Consider the following 19,637-nt stretch of genomic DNA (forward strand, 5'->3'; position numbering starts at 1 on the left):
TTGCACATCACGAGGTGCTGACTAGTAAAGGCGAACATTTCAATTACAATCATACTCTGTAAAAAAAAAAAAAAAAAAAAAAAAGATGAAAGAATATATGTGTGTGTGTGGCCTTTAAAAACACTGCAAGACAGCACAAGACCGTTCTGCTTATTGGATTAGCTCAGTTACTGAGACTGCACATGGTCAACACACATGCAAGAAGCACCCAAACACACATCCATATGAGCACCAAGAATCTGGCCGGCGGTAAATCTACACCCGGGAAGACAGCAAAGTGGATTCTTTCATTTAAAGACTGATGGCATTTTTCAGTTTGGACACAGTCACTGAGAGAAAACTAGGTCTGGGATGTGTGACAACTAAACAATGAATGTCACTGTTATTCTAGCAGATGCTAAACACACCACTCAAATGAAAAGTCTTACCTGAATTTCAGTGCTAAACAGAAACTGCTGCATTGAGAGGCATTTTAGAAGCACTCAAATGAAAGATATCGGATACAACTTCAATGATCCGACTCATTTTATCTCATTTTAGAGAAGAATAAAAATGTTGCGATTACTATTAAATATCGTAGTTCTTGCTCATACATTGCATGTAACTTTTGATTTATTTTAGGTAATTTCTCTCTTGGTATTTCTCAAAAGATGTGCTTGTTTGAGTTTTAATTTTCAATTTATTGTTTGTGAATACTTATCTTCAGTATGATCCATTACAATATCACATAAGTCAATATCTCTCTCGCACACACTTCATCAAAAATCCCTAATGGTCAAACAAAAAACAAAGCTTTTTAATTTCAACGAACTAAGAACTTCTTCATTGACATTTAAAAGGATGAACGTCATTTATCTAGTTTTTTGTTGGACACCACAGCACTATCCACTCAAACATTTTTTGAAGGATATGCTTCATATTATGAATTAATTATTAATCAATATGTCTGTTTGCATCACAATTTGTTAAAAAAAAAAAAGGCCAAAGAAAAAAATTTTCTTCAAAACACAGAACAAGTTAGTTCCCTTGCATATCCATATACAAGTATATGTATATTGGTAATACTCAATATGTCAGGGGACACAAACAATCAGCTTCAAGCCCGTAATTAAACAGTCATTTATTTCACACCCGCCGTCTAAACTTCCTAATCATAAGTGGACTTCATTTTATGATACATGAAATAGGTTTAACCACATGCAGTTGAAGTTTGTGCAATTTAAGATATCATTTGCGTGGATAACGTACTAAAAACAAAGTCATTATTTAGACTTTTATTATTGTTACAACAAACTACTCGTTCTCTCTCCTTTTACATTTTCCCTCTCTGCAAACACAGACCAGCCATGACACGCTCTGCACGGCCAGAACCACTCACACACTATTTAGCACTTCTTGATTATCTTGTGTTTGATGAAAGATCATGTCAATGGTAAAAGCTTCATTTGAAAATATACAAAGGTGGATTTTTTTTTTTGTCATCAGCCATCAAATTTTTTGGCCTTAGAATGCATTGATTTTTTTTCCCTCTCATAAGTATAAGAAAATGACACAAATAGAATGATAAATAGTTAAGTTTTTACTGTTAACACAAATAGACCAAAATTGGGCAAAAAATTACCATAATGTATTTTGAAAACAATCTACCTAAAAACAATAAAATATATCACTTAGTATATACATATATATTTTGTATTAATGTATTTTGGAGGAAATCACCAAAAGCACAGCAACAAAAGACTAAAGGAAATCAGACATTAGAATTTGAAAGAAATTTTGGAGAAATAGCAGAGGTAATATTTACCACACTTGATGTTTCAATAAGAATAAAAATTAGACTTAAATGTTTCGTTGTTTTAAAAAAATGTTTTAACAAAATAGTAGGGGTCACCTCTTAAAACAGAACATAGAGAAAAAAAAATGGCATCATTGATAGAGCATCTTGTAAATGCAGAAAATTCAGCCCAAAATTTAGACCTCTTGTCAAAAGTCTAATCCTAAATAGTGCACTTGGTAGTTTTAGTGCCTTCCACCCTTCTACACGGTGCAAAGCGTAGCACTGCTGGATCCATCAGCTGTAAGAAAATGTAACTCAACAGTAACATTAATATTCTGTATGACCTTAATACTAATAAGGACAAATACTGACTGTAAGCTTAGACTGCCTTTGAGAAATACTGGCAAGATTTCAGCAACGATTATCTCTCTCGTGTTCTTTTCAAATGCTGGTTCCTTTCCTTATTACCATTTCAATGACAAATTTGCATAAAAAAAGGAAAAATAAACTATTTAAATCTATAGTTTACTACAAAATAGTTTTCAGGCCTGTATTGTATTGTTTAAGAGTTTGACCCACTGATGAAAGACAAAGAAATTTCACCCAAATAACTGATATGGGACTACGTAACTTAAAAGTATGATGATACTCTCACAAATACCTCCACTTGAAAAATTCAAAGTCAGACATCTCAACACTACAGACGTCACTCAGTCGAATGGGGGAGATGTGACTGGGACTGGAAGAAAATATTTAGGTGGGAAAAGTGAAGCAGCAGCATTTCCCCTTCCTTCCCTCATTATCCCCACTAAGATGTTTAAACAAGGCCTTTGAACAAAACCTCTCAATGGTCATTTCACCCCTGTGTGACTTGGAAAGTTTCTGCAAATGAAAGGCTCCCAGTTAACTTCCCCCTAAATACTTATCAGTTTAAAAATATGCCAGTGCAATATCAAACAGTGCAGCAAAAATAGCAATGACTTAACAAAGGACAAATAAACACAATGCAGAGCCAAGTAAAACAATGTTTTTTTTTTACCAACCACTATAGGAACAGGCCTTAAATGGAAAATCACAGTGTGTTGGCATTCCTTAGAGCCAGATCTGATTACAAGGGAAGAAGTGCATTGCAGAAAGATGAACTTCAATGGATTATCAAAAGTTGAGTTTGTTGGGTCTGGACATGATAGCGGACAACCTCACCTCCGGCTATAAGCTATGCAAGGCTGCTGCAATTGTTTGCCGTGACTTTGCTCATACATTGTTTTGGAAACTTCATGCTACTACCTTTACTTCACATCCCTTTGCCAAACCACTCCCACGCTTCCTTTTAATGCACGAGACGTTTTATCCTCATGAACTGAACAATAGTAAGAGAAATATGAGACCCTTTATCAGCCCAGAGGCTGATAAGTGATCGATTAAAGCGACGTGTTCTGGCATTATTGTTTTTTCTTTAAAAGATTTAAGACTATACATCTGATAACAGCTGTGAACAGCAGATACTTTTTAAACGTCATGTGTTTTTGTGATATGTAGCAACAGACAGAGATTCTCTCAAAAACAAACCCACTGAGCTCCAGCTGCACAATGTCAGCTGTCATTTTGGCTTTACGTCTTTTGTACTCAAGATCTATATGTGGAAGAAGGAAAAAAAAAATGAAAAATATGAAATATACTGCTCCTCTATCAATATTATTGCACAGCCAGATCAGCCAACAATTCCAGATGAAGTTGACATCCATGTTTGTGCAGACTCATCTAATGTTGTTTGTACTTTAGACTTAAAAAGAAATTTAATCAAAAAGTATGAAGTGTCTTTTTTTGGCACCGTGGAGCTCATAAATCTCTAAAGGCACGAGAGGGAAATAAATGATAGTAAAAATGTCCGGCGGTACTTTTTGCACCGCATGTTGCTTTGCCGCTACCTTGTCATCAGACATTGTGTTCTAACATTATAGTCCAAAGGAAGGTTCAAGAACTTTTAACAAAAAACCTTCAACGCATTCCTCATATATCATATTCACAAGACCAAATACGTCCAGAATATCCATAACCTTAGCCTTGAATTAAAAAGTCTAAATCAAGTCTTCATTCAATCTAATGGAACACACATATACTCCAAAATATGATAGAGCTTGCCTCTGGCGAGTTTAATAAAGCAGGGGACACACTGCACACTGCACGGCCATTCTGAAAAGACGCCAAGTACACACCAACTGCCTGGTTTCAGATATTTTTTATGACGCCTGAAAGACCGGGGAGCTAACGTTTAATGAGGGATCACAGATCGCATGATTTGTCAAACCAACCGAAGCCAGCCGAAGCCGGCGAGCTCTCACGCAAATTCTCCCGAGTGCGATCGTGTCTATCAGAGCAAACAAACATGGACGACATCCTGTTGTTTGGTGTCAGCTCTTAATTCCATTATCGTAGTCCGGCTCGCTTCATCTGCCCTCTCCCTCCTTTGCTGTTCATCAATATTGTCTTGTATATCCCACAAATTCCCATCGTCTTTGTTTTCTGACGCTATTTCCCGCGTCCCGCCTGCCTCTTTTTTTTTTTTTTTTTTTTTTTTTCCATTGGATGTTGCCAACATGTGTTGCGGTTGTTTGCAGCACACACTACCAGGAAGCGTTTAGTCAGCCCGAGAATCCAGACATATTTGATTGACTTCAACTGAGGTCGGGTCATGTCCGACCTCCTCACACCCACTGATTCAGGTCTTTTACTCCTCACACATCAAAAGACCTCAATCGTGCTTAAATCTTGCATTCTATCCTCGTTATTATATTGTATCCTACAGGACTACGGATGGAAATTAGCTATGAGCTATAATCTGGTACAAATATCTCTGCCTCTGTGCTTAATGTATTTGTACACTATCCTAATAAACTTCTAAACAAACAAAACAAACAAACAGACTTAAGATACACAGACAGAATGGTGGCGTGAAAACAATGAAGCCAAAGGAATTATATTTGAACACTTCTTGTTTATCTATTAATTCAGCATCTAGTTGAAGAATTAAACTGATTCAAATATCTTCGACCTTGAGAACTGAACTTCGCAATGTGCCGGAGTAACGATTAGAAATTGCACGGCAGTTCATTCACACCCTGCCCACACAACAATATCCAGGAAGTTCCCCTGGAATCTCAAAAATCCCTCCAGGATACGCCTACGGTGACGCACAGGTTCGCTCCTATAGGCCTGCTTTAGTTTTCTCGAATGATGACGGCTGAATGATCAGTGCCTGTGAGAAGCACGGTGCAGCATTACTGAAAATGCAAGAATGTGAAGTCACAAATAAGTGACGTGCACGCCCGCACTCACATCTCATACAAAGCGCTGGGTGTCTGAAGGTGATAGGAAAGGAGGTTTCTATTTCAGCTTATTCTTTTAGTATGTTTCTCCCCACACTGTCCCGTTTTTATTGATTTTTATTTCTTTTCAACCCCCATTGTTTCCTTCCTTCTCAATTTCTACAGACGTATTCTGCCAGAGCAAGTAAAAGAGATGAGCACTACTTTTCAAAGTACACTGTTTAAGGATGCCTTTCAAATAATTATTTACTCATTACCTAGTTTGCTAAATGGGTTCCTCTTCAATATGTTACTTCTTTTGAAATAAACCGTGCCTGATACGGATGGCAAAGGAAAGTGTAGAATAGTATCACAAGATGAGGGGGAAGGTTTTAGGATCAAGGGTTTGCAATTTGAGAAGTTAAAAAGGTTAAACACAGATATATTACAAGTACTTTGCAATGGCTGCTGCCATGTACAGTCCAACAAGGCATTCAATATGACACAACATCATGAATTGTATCTCAACATAAAGGATTTTGTGTGCTTCAACCACATTTAGCAATGAAAGGGCTAGTTTTGGTAAATGATTTATGAATTGCCTCCTTGCTAATAATAAAAAAAAAAAAACCAAGACGGCAAGGGCAATAAACTTTTTCTCACTGTATTAAACACAAATCCCCACACACCTGGTGCCAGGACATGGAAATGAGCCTCCTTGAGCCAACCACAGTGAAAGTGATACCCTGTATGGAGTTGCAACTGAAGAAATTAGAACTCACAGCCATGGTAGGAGGCAGGCGAGCCTTCTGATCTGCCGTACTCTTCGCTGTAGGATGTAGAAAGGTTGGGCTGAGAGGAGCCTCTGCCAAAACCCATCTGACTGCTACCTGTGGACACCTGGGCCATTCGCTCTTTGGTCTTCAAAGCCTGAGACCTAGTGTGAGGGGAAAAAGTAATGCACAATTTATCATCTTTTCTTTACCACAAGCCTCAAAAAAGGCTAATGAGGATGAGATACAGGAGAGACAAACACTAATAAAAGGATACGGTCAGGGCTTGTGTTTAAACGATTACAATGCAGACAAATTGCTGCATGAAAACGGACAAAAGATGACTTTTCTACAAAATATCTGTGGAGGTTTTTGTTATTGGATAAATCTCTAAGTATGCAAAGTTAGTCTGGGATTACAAATACCTCTCCCAAAACCTGAGGATGCATTTACTTCTAAAGCGGGAGAATCATGTCAAGTGCACAGCCAATGGTAAATGTTTATCACTACTGTCAAAACAGCTACTGGTGTGTGTGTGTGTGTGTTCAGATTTGATGAATGAATATCTTACCGCTCTCCTTTGAGACGGTCCTCATCTTTTAGTAGGACCACTAATTGTTTGCTCTTCTCCCTAACGTTGATACCCTGGTCTTTTCCGTCTCTGTCAATGTATTGGAAGTCCTTCAGGGTCTGGATGGCAAAGATGTTCTCTTTGCACTGCAGCGCGACTCTCTCTGAGCCCGTCTTGATCAGGTAGTCGAGCAGGGTCAGAGCTTTGTAGACGTGGCGCCAGTTCTTACCATGGTCATTGAGTCGTTTCCAGATCATGCTCATGATCTCACTAAAGGCCACTACATTGTAAGTAAGGTCAGCGATTTCGGACATCAGCGATGAAGATGGACCCCACGGATCATTGGATGTGGCCTCTCTAACTTTCTTCTCTGCATCAGAGTAGTTATTGACCATGTTCTTCATCTGCCGACGGATCGTAGAGCTTGGCATTGTGGCGGGGAAAATGGAACAGACGGAAGAAATACAACGTACTCTCACTGCGGAGATATACTCGGACACCAAAAAATTCTGGAGTTGGAAAGCGCAAAAGGTGCGATTGTGTTTGCTTGCTCGCTTGCTTTAGGTAAAACGTGTGTGTTCGTGCACGGGTGTCCTTTTCCGCGGCACCTCGGTGGCGTGCGTGTAAATCTTGTAGCGTAAATGTCGGTGTGCTATTGATGCGTTTGTTTAAGAGGTGTCTCCAGGCCAGCGCCGTGTTCCTGAGTCCTCCAGAACAGCGTCTGTTAAAACCATCTCCACACACACAGCCCTGGCTGCACACATGACCACGCCATCACCTAAGACAAAACAAAAAAAAAACAACAACAACTGCTTAGCAGAGAGAAAAAGAAATAAAGAACAATAGTGAGTTGGGGGGTCAACTCATGGCAGTAAACTACAAAACTGAGAAAAATAAAGTGCACAGGAGAACAAAAGTGCAGTCATGACATACTGGAGTTCGACTGAATGCCACTTCCTTTTTATAAAAAGACAAACACTGATTTTCTTCGGGTCACATATTAAAAAGGATTACACATGCAATTGTTGCACTGTGGATTTCCCCTTCGCAAAGTTCAGTGGATGTTGATGTGACCGAGAACATGTTTATTACTTTCCCGGTTTACAGTAGACTGACTCATTTGAAAATTATAAGGCGCGGTGTTGATAATCAATCTTATCAGAGCAGTAAAGTCTGTTTGGTTATGCTATCTTTACATTCTGAAGAAAAAGCCCGAGGGAGCAGAACAGTTGCTGTGTTTGGCTTAGGATATTAAAAAAAAAAAAAAAAAAAAAAAAAAAACAGATTCTTGCATAGCATATTAATGAGTCCTGCACCTTAATTTGAAACACATTAGTGTTGGAAGATAATGAGGAAAAAAAAATGCTTTCTGATCTCTGACAAAAGGTGCTTCAAGGATACCGCAATCCAGACTTGGTGTTCTTGAACTGACCTCAAACTACAACTGGAGAACTATTGCTTTTTTTAAGTTTAAAAACTATACCAGAGGCAGTAGGGCAGTAGTAGCTATATCTAAATACTGTTTTGTTTAGTCATGCAATATTGCATGAACTTCCATATGCACTTGTTTTAAGGAAAACTACCTGGGATGGCAGGTCTGATGGTCTGCCAGTCATGATAAAGAGCATAAAAATGTCAATGAGCTCTTATATTTTCCAAGTTTTCATTCTATCTGTTGATTTGGTCACCCTAATATGAAGCATATTGAAATGACTTCATGAATTGAGCTACATAAAAACTATTGTCTTGCCCAGATGCTGTCTTTTTGGTGAAATAAGAAAAAAGTCAGTTCCATCAAATCAGTGAAATTTATTTCAAGCCTTACTTGAGACACTCCAATTCACTGTTTGTAAGTAATATCACTCACTTTTATGGCCATGTAAGATTGAGCTAAATGTCTTTGGTCTTGGTCTATTTAACTACAAAAAAGTGAATGGGACACATTTTATGGGGTCTTCCAGTGATTCCTTGTTCATATGCAGACAAAACACACAGCAAAGTATGGTACCAATGATAAAAACAATAAGGAATTCAGTTTTCCACCTAATACAATTTTACTGTCTCTGGAGGAGCAAGGAATAAAACCAGAAACCATCTTTGCATTAGACAGTCACTCTTCCATTGGAGTCATTGCAATAATAAATGCATAAATGTAATGAACTCAGAGACAGCATGTTGAGATGAGAGTAACAGTACATGCTTTAACTTTAACTTTAGTGTTAGCCTCTTGGTTTCTAAAAGCACATGCTGAATAAAAAAATATTGTTTTAATCATCCCATATACATCTCATTTGTGTTTGCTAAACCTAATAAAGAAAAAAAAAAAATTAATGTTTACCACCGTGCCACTGTTACGGTATTCCGCTAACTACTGCTAATGGAGATAGCGTCATGTAGCTTATTTAAATAAAAATGTATCTGCAGCTGATTTTTAAACACTGATATGGTGATGTTGAAATAATACCAGGGAAATTAAACTAAAATCACTTTAATTGTCGTTATAAGAACAATAATGAGAAAGTGACACAAAGTGCTCGAAATGGTTAATTAAGATGGAAGTTTTAATGATAAAATATTTCAGTTTAGTACAGAACCGCTACCAGAGGAGCGTTATTGAGCAACCCAGAAAAACTGCCCAGACCCTGGGTAGGACATACTAGGAGATGCTCTTCGAGATGTGCAGCTCTAATTGGTAAGCTTGGCTTGGGATATCCCAGGATGCACACAAATCAAAAGATGGTAAGTGCTTTTTCAAAGTAATTGTGGTCCACAATGATCTAATGACCTCTAGAAGATAACAGGGAGCCAGTCATGGGCAAGAGAGAAACCTGAGGTACTTGATCAAGTCCCTCTCCAAAATGATTACCATGAATAGGAAGTTTATGATCTAATGTAGGGTACAAGTATTTTAAGTTGTTATATGAGAGGACTTTTCTTTCACCCCACAACAAATGAATTACTTTTTTGCAATTATGCTATTTAAAGGACTGTGACAAGACTGGAATATACAACAGAACACGTGCTGTCCTATGAAGTGCAACATTTCTATTGTCTGGCGTCATAAGAGCTGAAAATTCAAACAGAACTCAAATGTCGGTGAAAACCGTTATCCCCATTTTGGTGGCTCACTTTTTCTTGTGAGTTGAAGCATGTACACATCACCTGTGTACTTGTTCACACAGCACAAATAATGTCAACAGCCGTTGAGGTTTGCGGTTAACGTCAACAGATTTCCATAAGTATATTGCAACTCCAGCAGATCACCGGGTTTGATAGGACTCCAAACCCACTGGAGACAAAGAGCTTTTTTAAATAATACAATATAAATTGTATTATTTATGAACAGAATCTCAGTTACCAACCAAATGTTTAATTGCAGTTTTGTTTGCAAATGAATAATGCAAAGTGCAGAGGCCAAATTAATCATTTCAGGGATTAATTGTGTATCAACACACTTTCACTGACTGGTGACAAACAAAAAAATCGATGAGCTTTTCCACATCAGAGCTCAAACATGAGCGCTAAACATCAGTTTTCCACCACTTTGTAGAACGAATCTCCTCGAAGCTGGAGGGGTAGACATTACGCAGCAAAGTTGCAGTAATGTTGTTTTGTAGGTGACACCATAATGGACACGGCGGCACTGGTGTAATTGCTGCTCATTCTGTGAGACAGAAAACCAAAGAAAACTGCAAAGGCAGCAAGACACTGCAGCACTGATGCTAACGTGTGGCGCTCTCCATGACGCCACTCTCGATGCCAATCAGTGGTTGGCTGTCGTAATGTTTGCATGTTGGCTTTTTTACTAGGAACCTCATTGAGCAGGTGCTCAAAAAGTACCAGTACCGGTTACTGATGCGAGAAGAACTGAATCTTTTGTCCCTGAACTGTGTGATGGAAAAGCGTGGACACAAACGTTCCGATAAGGAGAAGGAATAACATAAAACAATGGTTATTGTTCAGTCTGCGATAACTGTGATTAACGTGTAATGATACCCGTTTAGTCACATCACGGCGCGCTCTATTTTCTGTGTCTGTGTACTTTGAATCCATAAAAGTGCGCATCCTTCTCTTTACAATCCCAGCAACGAGAGATAAAACTGTAAAAGGGGAAGCAGTGATGTCATAAAGCGACAGAACGCTGTCAAGACTGATGTCAAAACTTTCTTAAGAAAAACCTCTAAGCAAATAAATAGTGGATTCTCTAAATGACTCACCTTATCACAGTCATTTAAGAAACTGAAGAAAAACTGAAATTGGAAAACTAACAGCATTATCATTATAATTATTGTTAAAGCCAAAGCATACTCGAGCTTCTAACAACTGTTTTATGAAGGATGACTGATAGAATACTTAAAAGAAAAATGTCCTAATGCAAATCCCTGTATGGAAACTACCACAAAATCAAAACTAACATGTAGGAAAAACTCACTGGCGCCATAAACCTCGGTGAAGAAAAGTAATAGAAAGTAAAATAGTTAAATAAAAGCACAACCTCTTTTAAATTGCCATTAAGGTGCCATCAATTATTTCTAGTAACCACACGGCCGCTAGATAGCTGAGATAGCTAAAATAGAAAAGGACATTAAAATTTGTGTTTCCTTTGGTGCCTGGTCATTTTTGGACTAATGATGACTAAAAGAGAATCTGATGACTGCTCTGTCCTGTTTAACAAATCAGCAGCCCTGTTACTAATCGCTTCCTGACACACACAGGAAAGTGAAGACACAGCTGGGCAACCTAAACATCTGAGTGAAACGTGCACACTGTCTTCAGTGTTTCTCACAGGATTTACCAAAAGCTGTGGCGACAAAACCTGCAACCCTGTCGAGAAAGAACATTGTCTACACTGTAAAAGTCAAATACATCATTACATTACATTAGGCAGACGCTTTTATCCAAAGCGACTTACAATAGAGGACATAAGCACTGCAGATCACTTACACATCATTGGATTAGAGGAGCATTTAGTAATTGAAAAAAAATGTAAAAACTGAATTTTGCAGGTCTAATAATTCAGGCAAACATACATGGATTTATGTTTAACTTTCCAAGAATTCTGTCAAATTTTGTAAACATGTCTATGAAATAGGCTTCTTGAACATAGTTTCAACCTCAGAGAGGGTTGTCTAATAAAGTGCTTGAAAGATGGTAAATACTTGAATGTAATCATTACAATATTTAAGGAGTGAGAATCAAGAAGATGCATTTGAACTCTAGTTGGTCCAAATTACACTGTGAAAAATTGTGCATCCACCTACTCAGTCCAATAAATTAAGTTAATCGATCCTTCAAATAAGAACACACCGTTACACTGGAGAATACAAAACCTGCCTCAATGTGAAGCCTTCAGAGGATGCACGTGCTAAACAAGGACAATGTTTTTTTTTTACCTCACTGTGACTTTTGCTCATGCATCCATGAAGAACACAGCAACTCAGTTTAATGACCACAGATGTGCCACGGAGCACGATTTCGACGCTCTTCTCATTCAAAAAAAAAGAAATCTCTGCAAGAAGTTGAACTAATTATACAACAAGCAGCTTACGCTTATATTGCTCAGCCCCCTGCTTCACATGCAACATGTAAAATTAAGTGATATTATACAATGCTGCACTTTATTTGTTGAAGACATCTGTTCTCCAAATGCATTATTGTCTAAAGCGTGTTGCTGCTTTAAGTTCACATAATTGCCCAGGCTTTAATTTGCTTCAATTACTAAGCGTTACAATGAGCAATGCTCAAAATGGAATAACCGCATGTTGCATAAACTGAATAAGTCTGGGTAACACACACACACACACACACACACACACACACACACAGCTGAGCAGTGGATGTCAGTGTGAGTGAAAAAAAAATATGGAAATGCCATTCCTGTGTTGTGATTCTTCTTTCAAAATCAGTAAAAACATTAATGTCAGCAATGTGTTTTTAATGAGCTGACTCGGTCTGCTAGGTGTCCCACTGCATATAAAGCAAGCCTGCCAGCCCTCTTGCTATTACACACACTTTGTCATAGTTAGAAACATAAAACAGAGGGTTTTGTTTAAGTTACTTGATTTGACAAACAAAGGAGCACATTTACCAAAGAGGGAGGTCAAGCTCTGAATTAGCAAACCATCCCTTTATATTTAAAATATAACTTTGGTGTAGTTATTTACATTCTCCATCACTTAATATGACATATGTCATAGAAGAAAAACAGCAATAGTAAGTTTTTTTTTTTTTATTTTTAGAATCCGTTTTCACCATGATGACCGCTTCTACTTGGAGGTGAAAAAAAAACAACTAAAAAAGCAGACAGTATAAACTTAGTAAGCAGAAAAACGCATACCTAAGCAGGAAATAGCATCACTGAGCACAATTTAAGCTACACAAATGAAAAACAAACGGTATTAAACACAATTCGCACATGATTTTATGGGACTATGATGGGAGTGACCTCTTACAGTCTAGGAGATTTATGCAATCGCTGCAGGGTAAATGAACCAGACTGGATGATGTGAGCAAGTGCAGCACAACAGTGTCCAGTCCAGAACCCAGTTCAAGAATGCCGGGTTTAAGTGGAAGTAATAAATCTATGGTGGGGAAAATCAAGACAATAATAGTGAAATCATTTGAAGAGTCTACATTTTTATGGCATGATGGTATTAGTGTCGTTGTGGTGCTACCCCCTGCCTATATGTAAAGGATATTAACTATCCTGCTGTCTGAGTTAAGTTACTTTAGACTTCACTGCAAGTCTCCAATTTCTGCTGAAATCATTTGCACTAAAGCCTATCTAGTGTTTAAACCGTAGTTTCTATTGAAATGTCATTAGAATTCACTGATTGTGTTAATTTAATCCAATTTGTGACAAGATTTTAAATAGGTTTACATGTATTTGGCACGGTTTCTGAATTTAAAAAAACACTTAAATTGTGATGCAAAATAACCGAGTATGCAAGGAATGTATGCTTTCTAGGATTCTTCATAAACTTAAAGCTCACATCTTTTTGAGGCGACATTTATCATAAGACATGCCTTTTGAGATGATTGTGGACCTTGTCCTTATCTGTCTCCCATCCAGAAAAACCCATGATGACTTGTCCTATTCAGAAATCTGATCCCTGCACCTCACATGCACAAACATGCCACACAGCCATAATAAGACTGTTGAAAGCACAACTCATATTGGCAGTGTTGTTTTGAACTCTATAGATAGCAGTTTGACATTTTCAAAGTAGCTTGTTACAATTACTTGCATGAATGTCATTAAGAGGCTTTCGAGCCACGCAAGTCCATGGAGGGGCAGCTAGTCAGAAAGCTACGAGTGCGGTTGTATGTGTTTAGGCGGTTAAAAAGCAACTTGGCACATCTCATAAATTCACTTAATTCCAGGGAAATGGATTCCTGCCCCCCCAAACATTTCCCCGTCACCCTGCATGGCCATGAATACAGCTCAGACCTAATGACACATCTGCTGTTATAATCACCTATTCACCCACTGCAGACAGGAAGAAGAGAGAAGAGTCTGTCTTGTCTGTCCGACCAGCACCCCCCCCCCGTCCCCACTAATCCCCCAAACCCCGGAACAACCCCCACCACAAGACACAGCCGACCCGCTTTCCTTCAGTTTCTCTTGTGCCGGGATCACCCAAGTCCAAGAAGAGACTGCACAGAAATACATATTCATGCGTCAATTGCGGCTTCCGTTAGTCAAGCTTCCAGTTTACCTTACTGTGGCTAAAAGAGCACCATGACAAAAAAGTAAGGAATAAAAGAATCGATGGGTCGGGGGGTGGAGGGGCATTAAGTGAAGGAAAGCAATAATCAAATCACACAAAGACGAAGAAAAGCTATTACTGTTACACAAAGAGCTTCACGGTATATCTGATAGAAGACAAATATTGCACCTCATCTGCTGTCAATAAAAATCCACCCGATCAACTGGTTCACGCCATCTCTTTAGCAGGTTCGAGTATCCACACGGTAATGAATTTCTTATGACCCACGTTATTTCAATGCCGAAGTTGAATAATTGCACACCAGCACCGACTCTTCAGATCTAACTGGGCCACTTCGAGGAAAACTCTTCCTGGTAGAGTGAAATGTGTTGGATAGCGGCAAAGTATAGCGCTTTGCTAATTCTCATACAATCTTGACTTTTAATTCAGGATTGAGATGTTCAGCATATAACAGGCTTCTCTTTCAGTAAGTTTTGAAGAACAAAAACCCCAGGTACAGCGAGGATTCAATATACGCTTCATGATACGATTCAAGTTTCCAAGATTTTTGTGCCTTTTAGGAAATACTTCATATATTGTACACATACGGGTGGGCTGACATTACAGTGCTGGTTCACTATACTGTCATCAGCCAACAGCAATGCATCATGACATTCAGCAGTCAGCCTCATGTAGAATGCTTGAAAATAAATATCTGAGAACAAAGGAGTTCAATTAAATGATTAACTTAGATGAAATGACAGAATATGTGGAATTTTTTTTCTATTTGGAACACGTGATAAGTTCCTTGCAGGAAATTACTCGCTGCATTTTTGCCCGTCATGAGTGAGTAATGAGCAGCGGGCAGCCACCTGAGCAGTGCCTGGGGAGAAGGAAGGGGTTCGGGGCCTTGTTCAACAACACTTTGACATTCGGGGGGGAGCTTGGGAATCAAACCGCGACCGTTCGGTTCCCAGGCGGCTGCTCTTACCACCTTAGCATGCCACGTTCAGACATCTATTTTTTTCCCCTGATGTAAGTATGCAAATCATTGAGAATAGTAAAATGATAATTGCATTTGACCTATTTTGATTTTAAAGTATCTGCATGTTTTTTTTTTCCTTTTTAACTGAAGGGTTACAAAACCTGTAACTTTTATCTTTAAAGATCAAAATTACATACATGTCTGAGGTCCCTGTTTGACACAGTGTGATGTTAACAACACCATGCTTACAGTCTTCTTTCTATCTGCCTAACAAAAAAACTGCCCCATTGTCTCTTGTGTCCAACGGCAAATCACACCTTTTGTTTATTCATACATACCAATAGCATGATACTGCGCCGAGTATACCATTATACATATTTCTTCTGCTCCACCTCCATGAAAAAGGTGGGACAACAAAGTTGGTTAATGTTACATATACATCAATACCGGCCAGTGACAACTTCTGACTTAAAATATATTTGGACACAGTTTAGCTGGGGCAGACTAGGGGTAAACTGCATACGGCAAATGTTTGGCCAGAGCAAAAATATTTTTATCACCTCAGAGCAAGACACATTCAATTTATAAGATTAGGAACTAAACAACACGTCTTCAATCATCCCGTGAATAATCAAGCAGTCACCTACCAAAAGCATAATCCAAATCGTGCCCTTCTTAAACAAAATTGAAAAAAAAAAAAAAAACGCACAAATCATGTTCTGCTGTAACCAAAGTCAGTTTGACATGAAGCCACAAATTTTCACTGAAAAAACTGATAAACGACAAACTCAATTGATCACTAAATGTAATCTGTGAATCTGTCAAACAAATCAGGAAAAGCAGGAACAAACTATGTTTTCCATATTTTTGTATATAAGTGGTAGCGCGCAACCATGTTAGCACAGCACGCAACTTACTGAATTGTCAAAATCTTATTCTCATGACAGTTCTACGAAGCAGACATTGACCCCTTGAATAAGGAAGGCTGAAATTGCATATCCATGACTTAGTGCAGTTCACAGAGGTTGAACATTTTCCCCTGACCAACCTTTAAAATTAAGTCGATGAAGACATTTTTCATGCCGTGTGAGCAGACACTATCTCAGAAAAGATTAGACTGTGAAGGACACCATGTCACTTTGAAAATATTCAAACAATTGTTTCACAAATTCAGTCTTCTCTCCACAGCATCAAAGTAGGAAGCAGAGGACTGACTAGAACACGATAGAGAATTAAAAAATGCAGTATTATGAACTGTTACTTCATTTCATGTTTTACACACACAAACACATATTAAGCCTCCTATTGACGGAAGGAATAAAATCATAGTGGATGTCATGTGTCTTCGGTAGAATTTACATGCAAATGACAATTACAAGTTTGGAGCAATCCTGATTTCTCCTCTTAAATAAGCAGACATGTTTCAATCTCTCAATCCCCTTGAATAATGCAGCGTTTGTATCTATGGACATTATTTGAAGGGGGCTCACTGTTCTAAATTTTGTTTCATTATCATCTTGCTCATTCAATAAATAGTGAAATTGCATCACCCATTTTTATTTTACAAAAGCTGTCTCCATTACCCGAGTGACCCTAATATTTTTTTGAGTTGATGTAGATTGTTTTTGTGCCACTGTAAAGATGCAGTCCTTTAAACAGACATACTCTTCTTTTCAGAAAATCTGTCTGGATACATATTACTTTACTGATCCAAACATTGGGAAATAATACGGGCAACATCAGCACAATGTGGGTTTTGTCAGCTCCAATGACATGCATGTTGGTAAATCTTCCAGTTATGAGCAAATGTGTCAGTAAACGAGAAGAGAAAAGTCACTTCCTGATCGAGATGTCCGGGATCTCCGTCCGGGACGAACAAAGCCGAGTCATGACCGGGAGGAGGACGGTGATGGTGCATCTGCCACCCACCGTGACTAATGGACGATCATCCTCACAATAGACAAAGCCCTGCCCCTTTCTCAGACCACGTTTGAATGATCAGGATAAAGTAAAAAAATAAATGAATTAAAAAAAAATCTCAACTATAAACTAAGCCGTCAGAGTACCCCGATGAATAAAAACACCGATATCGTGAATGCAGTTGTTTTAATACCCGAACGAATAAAGTTAATCGATTAGAAACGGAGTGAGCCAGCGCCCCAAACTGTGAGATTTGTTAAAAGTGTCGATTTACGCGTAGGGAAATTAATACTCTAATCGGACACAAAAGGGATTTCATATTAAAAAATGTAAACAGAAGTGCGCCGAGCGTAAAACACAATCACAGCATTTGAGTGAATCGATGTGATTGGTAGCAAGTCAATGTATTCATGTTAGCTCTTGCTACATCGCTGTTCTCCTAACGACACGCAATGGGTTGCAGAAGTCCTATTTCTTACTAACTCAATGAAATAATTTGAGTAAATTGCGAAATTACAATGAGCGAAGCGCATCTTGCTTTGCGCAATGTCACTTTTCTACGCTGGGCGACTAGCTCGTTAGCCCATCACAACGCTAACGTTAGCAAGTTCAGGGCAAACTTGCGACAAGTAGCTAGTAAGCCAACACTTATTCACGTTAAAGTAACTCGTCGACGTTCGTCAAGTAAAGTATTACCCGGACATATTTCGAGTATTTGTATCTGTTTGTAACTTGTTTCAAAACCCCCAATGCTTTAGGGGCTGGGGTGGGGGGAAAAAAGTTGGATTAAAGCTGGTTGTATCAGGATAGCCAGCCATCTCTCCCTTCTGTAGTTCGGTTAAACTCAACTGTTGATCGGTAAGCATCCAAGTGTTTTCCATTCCCCCCCCTCGACTTATCGGATCCTCACTCATTCATGCGTCTGTAAACTCGAACATCTCCAAAACTGGACTTAAATAGCCAACTAGCATGCCAAGCTAAGTGGCAAATCTTAAGCTAGTAGCCAAGACGGGTGCTCGGTGGAGACATCACCGCAGAAAACTGGATTACAGGACACCCTGGGAAAAAAAAAGACACAACTCGACTGTCTTGAAATCAAACGTTAACTTACCATGTATGTTGACCTGCGTAAGATTCAAAGGATAATCCGAGTTTTTACCCACCGCCCCAAAAAAGCCCAAACGAATTCCCTCGAATTGCCAGGAAGATTTAAGATAGTGCACTTATTTCGGGCGTTGAAAGAGCTTGTTGCGTCTCCGCCTAGCTATATGTTGCTAATGCTAAGCAAGCTACAACCAGGCAACACGTATCTCCTCCTCCAGAACATGGCGGGCAGTGGGAGGGGGAAGGGTGTGACTTCCCAGGGACACAAAACCCTTTCCTCCCCGGCCTTAAACCATCAGGACACCCCGGCAAGTCCTTAGGAAGGGGAAAGCTGTGCAAAAACAGTGCCAGTTTATGCATTTCAACCTTTACTTTCCATCAAGAATGACGCTGTTGGAACATCTCTGGATCCCAAGAAGTGGAAGCGCTTCAAGAGGGCAAATAACAAAGTTGCATTCCTGTCTTTCTTTAATAATCAGAATTTATCCGTTAGTAATCCCCGTGGGGATAATTGTAGAAAGCAAATGATTTGTTAAGCCCTTTTGTTGATTTTTAACTGTGCATGTGAGAGACAAATACTGCTTGTTGGGCTTTCTCAGGGTGACTCAGACTCAAGAGAATCCCCGATAAAAGAGGCATCATTGGATAAATAATCATGTATCCTTTTTAGTCCCCGTGTGGAAATCGGTTCTCCGTAACGAACCCGTCACGGGGAGCGGCGAGGAGGTCGGTGTCTTGCTGGACAACACGTCGAGGAGTCGGGAATGTCTGCTTCCAGAAACGATTGCTCGACCTCCTGCGCCACGCCGGCCCCCGATACAATTTATTCCTCAGGGGAAACTAAGCCGGGCCAATTTTCCCATGACCTTTTCCTCTGTCAGTGTTGGAAAGTTTAAAAGACATGGATTATATGATGAAAAAAAGGCTTATGATCTGTGTGCCGGGGAAAATGTGGTGTGTGTTACAGGTGTGTTAGTGCAAGCCTTGCAGCTATTGCAGGACAGCATTCCATCGCTCGCACATTTCCGCTTACTCATCAGCAGACTCCCAGGGACAAACCTTTCAGATACACACGCCTAAATGCCGTGTTTACTCAGATCAAGTCGCTATGAATAGACCATAAATGTGTAAACCAGACTATAAATACACTCTCATGGCAAAGGTGACTGTCCAAAATAAAAAAGATGGGGATCAAACTGTTCCCCGTCTAGAGATTGCTGTCCCAACAGCATCCATTGACTTTAAAACTCACCGCCTGCTCCAATTTCTATTACTGTTAACTGATAAATTGGCTCCTAGTTAATAAATATTTGTTGTTTCTTTTTTTCTTCGTCAGTCCTCTACGTCTTGCACCATCATTTGTTGTTGCTGCTATGTTAGGAGGCAAGGATAAGCTAAAGAAAGCCTAAGCAAAGCTGATTTAGGGGTGTGTGTCAGAGTGATAAACAATAAAAATAGATGGGCGGGTTTGAGGTGCGCAGGTATAAATAATT

At 39.1% G+C, this 19,637-nt stretch overlaps 1 protein-coding gene across 4 annotated transcripts in view; it reads right to left on the bottom strand.

The window, feature by feature from the left end:
• epn2 (epsin 2) overlaps positions 1-18,745 on the bottom strand; it is a 29,769-nt gene extending 11,024 nt beyond the window's left edge. For 2 of the 4 annotated variants that reach the window (XM_086154218.1, XM_086154215.1), the window contains exons 1-2: positions 6,427-7,718; positions 5,865-6,019 (exon numbers count right to left, since the gene is read on the bottom strand). In XM_086154218.1, coding sequence (XP_086010344.1) covers positions 5,865-6,019; positions 6,427-6,857 — 586 coding nt within the window. In that variant the 5' untranslated portion in view covers positions 6,858-7,718. Of the gene's footprint in view, positions 1-5,864; positions 6,020-6,426; positions 7,719-17,950; positions 18,116-18,151 lie in introns of those variants that run through there. The other 2 variants (XM_086154216.1, XM_086154217.1) reach the window with 2 other exon arrangements.
• Positions 18,746-19,637: the final 892 nt, after the last annotated feature.

This window comes from Fistularia commersonii, chromosome 10, assembly GCF_037954325.1.
Source record: "Fistularia commersonii isolate RoL2024-O1a breed Wild chromosome 10, RoL_Fcom_v1.0, whole genome shotgun sequence".
Classification (NCBI taxonomy): domain Eukaryota; kingdom Metazoa; phylum Chordata; class Actinopteri; order Syngnathiformes; family Fistulariidae; genus Fistularia; species Fistularia commersonii.